This window comes from Papio anubis, chromosome 5 (assembly GCF_008728515.1).
Source record: "Papio anubis isolate 15944 chromosome 5, Panubis1.0, whole genome shotgun sequence".
Taxonomy (NCBI): Eukaryota; Metazoa; Chordata; class Mammalia; order Primates; family Cercopithecidae; genus Papio; species Papio anubis.
In genome coordinates, this window is record NC_044980.1 from 65,173,711 (window position 1) to 65,185,735 (window position 12,025).

At 44.5% G+C, this 12,025-nt stretch overlaps 1 protein-coding gene across 2 annotated transcripts in view; it reads left to right on the top strand.

Moving 5' to 3' along the window:
• Positions 1 to 12,025, top strand: part of MAP1B (microtubule associated protein 1B) — a 102,754-nt gene that overhangs the window by 81,805 nt on the left and 8,924 nt on the right. For both annotated transcript variants that reach the window (XM_009208590.4, XM_009208591.4), the window contains one exon: positions 5,216 to 11,717. In XM_009208590.4, the coding sequence (XP_009206854.2) occupies positions 5,216 to 11,717 (6,502 nt within the window). The remainder of the gene's footprint in view (positions 1 to 5,215; positions 11,718 to 12,025) is intronic.

Consider the following 12,025-nt stretch of genomic DNA (forward strand, 5'->3'; position numbering starts at 1 on the left):
ATTTTTATTATACTCAGGTATCATGTCATGTTCTCTTCCGCCACCCACAAACCCCCATGCTGGTACTTTTGAAAAAGCAATAGTTAATACATATTGAAAAGGATCTCTAGGATTTTTCCTAACAGACTAGATCAATGGTGTCAGTGTGGTGGGGGAAGGCAAGGGACATTGGGTCAAATTCACTCTTCCTCCTCCCCCAACCAAAGCAACTCAGCCTTTATCTATTTTACATTGTGGACTTTGAAGAAAGGATGCCACAGCTAAAGTGAATTGAAAATCACTGGACTGGACCAGTGGTTATCAGCCTTTTGGGGCTAGGATTGCCCATTGTTGCTTTGGAAAAAGGGTTGAGTAACTGAATGACAAACAGACCCTGAAGACCACTTGGTGTCCAGCCCTGTTCCTTTTATCCAGCCCTTGAAACATACTAGTTAACTCCAGGGAACCAAAACCACAATTTGGGACAAGCAAAAATGATACTTTTTAAAAAATATAAGAACAGCTAAAAATAAATAGACTGAAAAAATAGAACTATCAGTACACTTTGAGCTTCAGGGTTTTGGAGTCTTAATCACCGGAGATCAACTAACAAAACCAGAACTAACAGACAGTGCTATTGTCTGGCTGACCCCACTCCTCCCTGAAATACAGGGATGGTGAAATCATCATCTCCTGGGGGCATTTTTCAGTCTCTGTGTTGGAAAGTTTTTCCTTATTTGTCTCATTGTACCTTCAAGGAAGTGATGTGATCCCTTTCCCACCTACAGTGTCTTAGATACCCTTCACCAACACTGCCAATTTTTCCCCTTTTAGATTAATCATCTTCAATTTTTACCCACAGTTCTTCAAAACCCTGCTCGCTGTCCTTCAAACTTGTTCCTCTGTCAAGAAAGGGAGGCGAAGGCCAGGTGCTGTGGCCCATGCCTGTAATCCCAGTACTTTGGGAGGCCAAAGTGGGAGGATCACGCAAGGCCAGGAGTTCTAGGCTGCACTGAGCTATAATCTGCACTGCACTCCAGCCTGGGCAACAGAGCAAGATTCTGTCTCTTAAAAAAATAAAAAACCCAAGTATACTTAAAACATTAAAAAAATAAAAAGAAGAGGAGATGGGAGGGGTATGGGGGAATTCAGGAGTTTAGTCCTGGTCATGTTTTAGTGCCTTGAAATCAGACAGTTGGATTTATGAGAACAGAGCTCAGGGAACTCAGAGTTGGGCTGGAGATATTAATTTGGAATCCATTAGCATATTAGAGGTATTTAAAGCCCAGAAGATAGATGATGTGACCTAGAGTGAGAAATATTTTAAGAAGAGAAAGGGGCCCAGGTCCAGTGTTGAGAGGTCATGAGGCCAAGAGGAAGGAGCCAGTAAGGGAGACTTATTTCAGGTTTTTGCTTGTTGGTCTAATTTCTCTAAAATGTCATGACTCAGACTGGACACCCTATTTCAGGAGTCATTTGACCAGGTTAGGATTGTGAGAGTCGATAATGTCTATAGTTTTCAGTACAATCTTCTATTAAAGAAGTCTAAAAGTGACTTTTGACCATCACCATACACCATTAAATTTCAATGGGGAAGAGATGCAGGCTTTGAGGGGCTCTACAATTTATATAATTTAAGGGCTCTTTTTTAAGAAAAATGAAACAATTATTAATACACAATTAAGTACAGGGCCATGCCAATGAGGTACCTTGAAGTTTAAGCTTCTTTGGCTTCATGATAAATCCATTTGACCATCAACTAAAATCCCTGAGTCTTTTCCATGGATATTATTGTTAAGCCACATCTCCCAATCCTGTAGTTAACCCTGCTGGTTTATTGAACCTTACATTTATCCCTTTAAAATGCCATCCTGTTAGAGTTGACTTAGCCACCATCATCCCCATTTCAAGAGCTTTTATAAATACCTTAATTCTGCCATCCCACATTTTGCTGTCTCTCATTTTCATACAATCCACAGATATACGCATGACTTCACCATTTTCATCCAAGTGAATACAGGCCAGGTAATGAGACTTGAGGCCGCCCATCATAGACCTCCCTCCAGGTTGACATTAAGCAGCACTAGTTACATGGCTGGCTGGAAATCCACCTAATTCTGCTATCACACTGTTCAGGGATCCTATTAAATGTCTTGCTAAAGCCCAGAGATACACTGTCTACTGTATTTCCTCATCAGCCAAGCAAGTAACCTAATCAGAAAGGAAATGTAGTTAGCAGGCCATGGTTTAGAATTTCAAATCTTGTTTCATTAATATCATCTGCAGTAAAACCATTTATTTATTGTATCTTCCTTCCTCTTCCAGTATGCCTGCATTTAATCAGAAAAAGTAATTCACAAAAAAGATTATCTTTGTCCCAAAGCATATTCCTCCCAGTTGCATCTGTCATCCAACTTTGCAAGAACCAGGGTGGCGCTCAGTGTGGTTACATCTGAAGCACCCACTCCAGGAAGACAACATGTGTTGAACAGCCAAGTTTGGCACACTGATCAACAAACATCTGCTGAGCCTGATTATGTATTGAGGAAACAAAGATAACTAAAATACAAAGATACAGAAGATATATTTCCTGCTATCAGATATGTTTAGAGTAGTGGGTTATAATAGGTACCTTTTACCATGATGATGATTTCCCAATTTGTTCAGAAGAAGCCTCAGTTTCCAAGTCTAAGAACTAGTCACAAGTTTCCTTCCCACTCTTAACATTGTTGGATCCTCCTTATGGTTCTCATCTATTCATTGAATAAGCTTGATTGGGTGCTGCCTTGGGCTGGCCACTCTTAAGACCCTGTCTTTGCCCTTGAGGTACTCTCTACTCTGGAGTTGGCCCACAGGTCTGGAAAGAGGCTGTGGGGGAAAACACAGGCTTCATTCTGTTGTGTAGTTCCAAGGATGTAGGAGTTGTTCTTCCTCCTCTTCCCTCTGCCCAATTCCATCTGTCTGTTTTATGACTGAGGGCTCTGTCCAGCCCTGTCTCTGCGTTCTTGTCTCATCATTCAGAGTGTGCTGCTATTTCTTTGGAGGGACCAGATTTTCCATCTCCAGAAAGAAACCTGTCAAAGCAATGCTGGCTTTCTTTTCTGCTTTGCCTTGTACATCACGGTTGTTCATTCACCAGTGTCTCTTGGCTATCTTTCATGACCTCTGACTTCTCAGAATTCTGTGCAATCTTGTTTTGTTTTGGGGTCATTTCCTACATTTCATAGAAATTCTCTGGATAGAGGTGAAAAGAGGAAAAGTAGGAAGATATTCCTTAAGTCTTTCTACCTTCTGCTTCAACCTGGTGATTACATACTTTACATAAAAAGAGCTAGTGATTGAATGCCCCCTACTAACAGCTGGATTATACCCTTGGCTGCCACACCTCTCAGCTAGGGTAGAATTTCAAAAATTAAAATGAACTAAACTTAATTTTTAAATTTCACTATTAAAGATTCAGCAGTTATCCTAGATTTGCCTCCTAAAATGTATTATAAAACATGAAGAGTTTGTAAGTGCTCGGTGTGAAAATTGGGATCTAGAGACTTTTAATTGTGCTACAATGATTGTGATGAGGGTCTCTGCTAGTTATTGTACAAGAAGCCATATTCGATGCCCTATGTTTGCGTTGGCCTGCAAATCATTGGAGCAAAGATGCCTGTCCCCTCCACCCAAAGATGGTTACCATTTGCTTTTTCACTTTTCTTAGCTCCCAAAATGGAGTTGATTCTTATCCTTTTTATAGAAAATTGTGAAGTGAAGTCACAGAAAAACAACAAAGTTTTATTATTTTGTTATTTTGCGACCCTCTACATAAAATGTTATGCTTAGGACTAATATGCTAACAAAACAGAAATGACTGTTTTACTGCAACGTTGCAGTCAAATACAGGAAAATTCAGATTCTATAAATTATTCTTATAAACATTCATAATAGTAGCCTCAGAATGCTGATAGCCAGGAGACAGAGGAAACTAATCTAATACTAGAAAGTTAGAGTTCAGACCTGCTGGCTCAGGGATGCCTGGACCAAATGAAACCTTGGCTTTAACACTTGATCATTTGTCATCCAGAACACAGAGCCCTTTTCAGTCAAAACTCTGAGCTGATTTGTGAGCTTTACTGAGATGGAAAGAAGATTGGAGTTGATGGCATGATTCTCCATCACTAATTTGCTAGGCTAAGACCATGAAATATGTGGCCATAATATGGAGTGAGAGAGAAAGTAGTGTTTTTATTAAACCATAATTTCTGTTTTGGTCCTGATTTGCTTTTCTGTGTTTACATCCTTGGGAAGTACTAAACAATGTGTTGAAAAATGTTTCAGCCACATTTGATCTCAGCTGCTCACACCCAACTTGCCCTGAAAAGAATGGGAGCAGTAAGAGAACAGAGTGGCTCACTGTGGAGTTAAATATGAGCAAATGGGGAACAGATTTGGCCACTGGCTTTTATAATTATCCAGCCACTTTAATGTCATGGCTTTAATAAAAAAGCATTTGTATCTGCAGAGAATCTTCTGGGTGACCCCTTCATGTTTTAATCAGTGTGCACTGATACCAGAAACCAGTAATTTTTTGTAGTAACAGGCAATCCATAACTTCTTGTCTCCTATGGGGAAAAACCCACCAAGGTTTTTTCCTTTTTACATACAGATTCTAAAAGGAGGCCGCAACAAGTGCCCTGTTAATCTGAATTTCTTTGAGGTGTCAATCAGGCCTTTTTTTTTTTTTTCGCCAAGTCTAGTGGAATAAAAGAAAACATTTTTATTAGTGATGAAATGACTCAGACAGCTTTCTCTTGATATAGTTTAATGTTTTTTAAAGGGCATCTTTGCCTTTACTCTAGGGATAATATTCAAAGTGTTTCATAACCACTGCAGCACAATCCCCAATTGCTCAGGTGGTCACTGGTCTTAGAACTGGAGCAGAGTTCTGGCATTCCCCTGCTGGGCAGGAATAGATGGTGGAGGGGTTGTCGGGGAGGTGCCGGGGTGAGTGGGTGCTGGTTGAGGTAGAAGCCAGTAGTATCGGGGCTCAGGAAAAAGGGCTGTTCACCTTCTAGTAGGGAAGTGTTTCAGCATTTAAGCAACCAGCATCGCTACATGAGTGCATGTCTGAAACTGGTCCTCTGTGCATCCTGTGATCCTATAACACATAGTTATAGCTGGAGATGATGGATTAGTGATGATAATCACTTACACCTTTTCTTTCTTTCTGTCTTTTTTTAAAACCCAGATCGGGGAGTTACTAAGCACCACCCATCCTGCTAACAAAGCCAGCTTAACCCTGTTCTGTCCTGAAGAAGGGGACTGGAAGAACTCCAATCTTGACAGACACAATCTCCAAGACTTCATCAATATTAAACTCAATTCAGCTTCTATCTTGCCAGAAATGGAAGGACTTTCTGAGTTTACTGAGTATCTCTCAGAATCAGTGGAAGTCCCATCTCCCTTTGACATCCTGGAACCTCCCACATCGGGTGGATTTCTGAAGCTCTCCAAGCCCTGCTGTTATATTTTTCCAGGAGGGAGGGGAGATTCTGCCTTGTTTGCAGTGAATGGTTTCAATATGCTCATCAATGGCGGATCGGAGAGAAAATCCTGCTTCTGGAAGCTCATCCGACACTTAGACCGAGTGGACTCCATCCTGCTCACCCACATTGGGGATGACAATTTGCCTGGAATAAACAGCATGCTACAGCGGAAAATTGCAGAGCTCGAGGAAGAACAGTCCCAGGGCTCCACCACAAATAGTGACTGGATGAAAAATCTCATCTCCCCTGACTTAGGAGTTGTATTTCTCAATGTACCTGAAAATCTCAAAAATCCAGAGCCAAACATCAAGATGAAGAGAAGCATAGAAGAAGCATGCTTCACTCTCCAGTACCTAAACAAATTGTCCATGAGACCAGAACCTCTGTTTAGAAGTGTAGGCAATACTATTGATCCTGTCATTCTTTTCCAAAAAATGGGAGTGGGTAAACTTGAGATGTATGTGCTTAATCCAGTCAAGAGCAGCAAGGAAATGCAGTATTTTATGCAGCAGTGGACTGGCACCAACAAAGACAAGGCTGAACTCATTCTGCCTAATGGTCAAGAAGTAGATCTCCCGATTTCCTACTTAACTTCAGTCTCATCTTTGATTGTGTGGCATCCAGCAAACCCTGCAGAAAAAATCATCCGAGTCCTGTTTCCTGGGAACAGCACCCAATACAACATCCTGGAAGGGTTGGAAAAACTCAAACATCTAGACTTTCTGAAGCAGCCACTGGCCACCCAAAAGGATCTCACTGGCCAGGTGCCCACTCCTGTGGTGAAACAAACAAAACTGAAACAGAGGGCTGATAGCCGAGAAAGTCTGAAGCCAGCCACAAAACCACTTCCTAGCAAATCCGTGCGCAAGGAGTCAAAAGAAGAAACCCCTGAGGTCACAAAAGTGAATCACGTGGAAAAGCCGCCCAAAGTTGAAAGCAAAGAAAAGGTAACAGTGAAAAAAGACAAGCCAGTAAAAACAGAGACCAAACCTTCAGTGACTGAAAAGGAGGTTCCCAGCAAAGAAGAGCCATCTCCAGTGAAGGCCGAGGTGGCTGAGAAGCAAGCCACAGATGTCAAACCCAAAGCCGCCAAGGAGAAGACGGTGAAAAAGGAAACAAAGGCAAAGCCTGAAGACAAGAAAGAGGAGAAGGAAAAGCCAAAGAAAGAAGTGGCTAAAAAGGAGGACAAAACACCTATCAAGAAGGAGGAAAAACCAAAAAAGGAAGAGGTGAAAAAAGAAGTCAAAAAAGAAATCAAGAAAGAAGAGAAAAAAGAACCCAAGAAAGAGGTTAAGAAAGAAACACCGCTGAAGGAAGCCAAGAAGGAAGTTAAGAAGGAAGAGAAGAAGGAAGTGAAAAAGGAAGAAAAGGAACCCAAAAAAGAAATTAAGAAGCTCCCTAAAGATGCAAAGAAATCATCTACTCCTCTATCTGAAGCAAAAAAACCAGCTGCTTTAAAACCAAAAGTACCCAAGAAGGAAGAGCCTGTCAAGAAAGATTCTGTTGCCGCCGGGAAGCCAAAGGAGAAGGGGAAAATAAAAGTCATTAAGAAGGAAGGCAAGGCCACAGAGGCTGTCGCTGCAGCTGTCGGCACTGGAGCTGCCACAGCAGCCGTGGTGGCGGCAGCTGGAATAGCGGCCACTGGCCCTGCCAAAGAACTTGAAGCTGAGAGGTCCCTTATGTCATCTCCTGAGGATCTAACCAAGGACTTTGAAGAGTTAAAGGCTGAAGAGGTCGATGTAACAAAGGACATCAAGCCTCAGCTGGAGCTAATCGAAGATGAAGAGAAACTGAAGGAAACCGAGCCAGTCGAAGCCTACGTCATCCAGAAGGAGACAGAAGTCACCAAAGGTCCTGCCGAGTCCCCTGATGAGGGAATCACCACCACTGAAGGGGAAGGCGAATGTGAACAGACACCTGAGGAGCTGGAGCCCGTCGAGAAGCAGGGAGTAGATGACATTGAAAAATTTGAAGATGAAGGAGCGGGTTTTGAAGAATCCTCAGAGACTGGAGACTATGAAGAGAAGGCAGAAACTGAGGAGGCTGAGGAGCCAGAAGAGGATGGGGAGGAACACATATGTGTGAGCGCCTCTAAGCACAGCCCCACTGAGTATGAGGAAAGTGCCAAGGCGGAGGCTGATGCATACATCAGGGAGAAGAGGGAGTCTGTGGCCAGTGGGGATGACCGAGCCGAAGAAGACATGGATGAGGCCATTGAGAAAGGAGAGGCTGAACAATCTGAGGAGGAGGCTGATGAGGAGGACAAAGCTGAAGATGCCAGAGAGGAGGAATATGAGCCGGAAAAAATGGAAGCTGAAGACTACGTGATGGCTGTGGTTGACAAGGCTGCAGAGGCTGGTGGTGCCGAGGAGCAGTATGGATTCCTGACCACACCAACCAAGCAACCAGGAGCCCAGTCTCCTGGCCGAGAACCTGCATCTTCAATTCATGATGAGACTTTACCTGGAGGTTCAGAGAGCGAGGCCACAGCTTCTGATGAGGAGAATCGAGAAGACCAGCCTGAGGAATTCACTGCCACCTCTGGCTACACTCAGTCTACTATTGAGATATCCAGTGAGCCTACCCCCATGGATGAGATGTCTACCCCTCGAGATGTGATGAGCGATGAGACCAACAATGAAGAGACGGAGTCCCCTTCTCAGGAATTCGTAAATATCACCAAATACGAGTCTTCATTGTATTCTCAGGAATACTCTAAACCTGCTGATGTTACACCACTCAACGGATTTTCTGAAGGATCAAAAACAGATGCCACTGATGGCAAGGATTACAATGCTTCAGCCTCTACCATATCACCACCCTCTTCCATGGAGGAAGACAAATTCAGCAGATCTGCTCTACGTGATGCTTACTGCTCTGAAGTGAAAGCCAGCACCACGTTGGACATCAAAGATACCATCTCAGCTGTTTCAGGTGAAAAGCTCAGCCCATCAAAGAGCCCATCCCTGAGTCCATCTCCACCATCACCCTTAGAAAAGACCCCCCTGGGTGAACGTAGTGTGAACTTCTCTCTGACGCCCAATGAGATTAAAGTCTCTGCAGAGGCAGAAGTAGCCTCGGTGTCTCCTGAGGTAACCCAAGAAGTAGTTGAAGAACATTGTGCTAGTCCTGAGGACAAGACTCTGGAAGTGGTGTCACCATCTCAGTCTGTGACTGGCAGTGCTGGTCACACACCTTACTACCAATCTCCCACCGATGAGAAATCCAGTCACCTCCCTACAGAAGTAATTGAGAAACCACCAGCAGTTCCAGTGAGTTTTGAATTCAGTGATGCCAAAGATGACAGTGAAAGAGCTTCAGTAAGCCCCATGGATGAGCCCGTGCCTGACTCAGAGTCTCCTATTGAAAAAGTTTTGTCTCCTTTACGCAGCCCACCCCTCATTGGATCCGAGTCTGCCTATGAAAGTTTTCTCAGTGCTGATGACAAGGCTTCTGGCAGAGGTGCCGAAAGCCCCTTTGAAGAAAAGAGTGAAAAACAAAGCTCTCCAGACCAAGTAAGTCCAGTTTCTGAAATGACTTCCACTAGTCTTTACCAAGACAAACAGGAAGGGAAAAGCACAGACTTTGTACCAATAAAAGAAGACTTTGGCCAAGAAAAGAAAACTGATGATGTTGAAGCCACGAGTTCTCAACCAGCACTGGCTCTGGATGAAAGGAAATTAGGAGATGTTTCTCCCACACAAATAGATGTCAGTCAGTTTGGATCTTTTAAAGAAGACACTAAGATGTCCATTTCTGAAGGTACTGTCTCAGACAAGTCAGCTACTCCTGTTGATGAGGGTGTAGCGGAAGACACATACTCTCATATGGAGGGTGTGGCCTCAGTGTCCACAGCCTCAGTGGCTACGAGCTCATTTCCAGAGCCAACAACAGATGATGTGTCTCCTTCTCTGCATGCTGAGGTTGGCTCCCCACATTCCACAGAAGTAGATGACTCCCTTTCAGTGTCTGTTGTGCAAACACCTACCACATTCCAGGAAACAGAAATGTCTCCATCTAAAGAAGAATGCCCAAGACCGATGTCAATTTCCCCACCAGACTTCTCCCCTAAAACTGCAAAGTCCAGGACACCCGTTCAAGATCACAGATCTGAACAGTCCTCAATGTCTATTGAATTTGGCCAAGAATCTCCTGAGCACTCCCTTGCTATGGACTTCAGTCGACAGTCTCCAGATCATCCTACAGTGGGTGCAGGTGTGCTTCACATCACTGAAAATGGGCCAACTGAAGTGGACTACAGTCCTTCTGACATGCAGGACTCCAGTTTATCACATAAGATACCACCTATGGAGGAGCCGTCCTATACCCAAGATAATGATCTTTCTGAGCTCATCTCAGTATCTCAGGTAGAAGCCTCCCCATCCACCTCTTCTGCTCATACCCCTTCTCAGATCGCTTCTCCTCTCCAAGAAGATACTCTATCTGATGTTGCTCCTCCGAGAGATATGTCCTTATATGCCTCACTCACCTCTGAAAAAGTGCAAAGTCTGGAAGGAGAGAAGCTTTCTCCAAAATCTGATATCTCTCCACTCACCCCACGAGAGTCCTCTCCTTTATATTCACCTACTTTTTCAGATTCTACCTCTGCAGTCAAAGAGAAAACAGCAGCTTGCCACACTTCCTCTTCTCCACCCATAGATGCAGCATCCGCAGAGCCCTATGGCTTCCGTGCCTCAGTGTTATTTGATACCATGCAACACCATCTAGCCTTGAATAGAGATTTGGCCACACCTGGCCTGGAGAAGGACAGTGGAGGGAAGACACCTGGTGACTTTAGCTATGCCTATCAAAAGCCTGAGAAAACAACTAGGTCCCCAGATGAAGAAGATTATGACTACGAGTCTTATGAGAAGACCACCCGGACCTCAGATGTGGGCGGCTATTACTATGAGAAGATAGAGAGAACCACAAAATCCCCAAGTGACAGTGGCTACTCCTATGAGACCATTGGGAAAACCACCAAGACCCCTGAAGATGGTGACTATTCCTATGAAATTATTGAGAAGACCACACGGACCCCTGAAGAGGGTGGGTACTCATATGACATAAGTGAAAAGACCGCCAGCCCCCCTGAAGTGAGTGGTTACAGCTATGAAAAGACTGAGAGGTCTAGAAGGCTTCTGGATGACATCAGCAATGGCTATGATGACTCTGAGGATGGTGGCCACACACTTGGGGACCCCAGCTACTCTTATGAGACCACTGAGAAAATTACCAGTTTCCCTGAGTCTGAAAGTTACTCCTATGAGACAGCTACAAAGACGACACGAACCCCCGATACTTCCACATACTGTTACGAGACTACAGAGAAAATCGCTAGAACCCCTCAGGCATCCACATATTCCTACGAGACTTCAGACCTATGCTACACTGCAGAAAAGAAGTCCCCCTCAGAAGCCCGCCAGGATGTCGATTTATGCCTCGTGTCCTCCTGTGAATACAAGCACCCCAAGACAGAGCTTTCACCCTCCTTCATTAATCCCAATCCTCTTGAGTGGTTTGCCAGTGAAGAGCCCACTGAAGAATCTGAAAAGCCCCTCACTCAATCAGGGGGAGCCCCACCGCCTCCAGGAGGAAAGCAACAGGGCCGACAGTGTGATGAAACCCCTCCCACCTCAGTCAGCGAGTCGGCCCCATCCCAGACCGACTCTGATGTTCCCCCGGAGACTGAAGAGTGCCCCTCCATCACGGCTGATGCCAATATCGACTCTGAAGACGAGTCGGAAACCATCCCCACAGATAAAACTGTCACGTACAAACACATGGACCCACCTCCAGCTCCCGTGCAAGACCGCAGCCCTTCGCCACGCCATCCTGATGTGTCCATGGTGGACCCAGAGGCCTTGGCCCTTGAGCAGAACCTGGGCAAAGCTCTAAAGAAAGATCTGAAAGAGAAGACCAAAACCAAAAAGCCAGGTACAAAGACCAAGTCATCTTCACCTGTCAAAAAGAGTGATGGGAAGTCTAAGCCCTTGGCAGCTTCACCAAAACCAGCAGGCTTGAAAGAATCCTCAGATAAGGTGTCCAGGGTGGCTTCTCCTAAGAAGAAAGAATCTGTGGAAAAGGCAGCAAAACCCACCACCACTCCTGAGGTCAAAGCTGCACGTGGGGAAGAGAAGGACAAGGAGACCAAGAATGCTGCCAATGCCTCTGCATCCAAGTCGGCCAAGACCGCCACTGCAGGTAGGTTGAGAAGGCCGGGCATTGAATATATGCCACAACCATTCTACTTAATTTACAACCTTTATATTTCCCTGTTTGGCTTTGTACTGGGAAGATGAGGGAGCACAACTGATGCTTTACCTTCCCTGTACTCTTCTCCTCTGCCCAAAGGTATATATCTCAGTCCAGTGTGGCCTTAAGGCTTGGAAATAGCTCAGTGTATGGTTCAAAGCAGCTGTGATTCATCACATGGGATTCCTGATTTTGTGCCATTTTGGAACACAGCAACTACAACCCTGTTCTAAATCTTCAGAACCAAGGATGTGTCT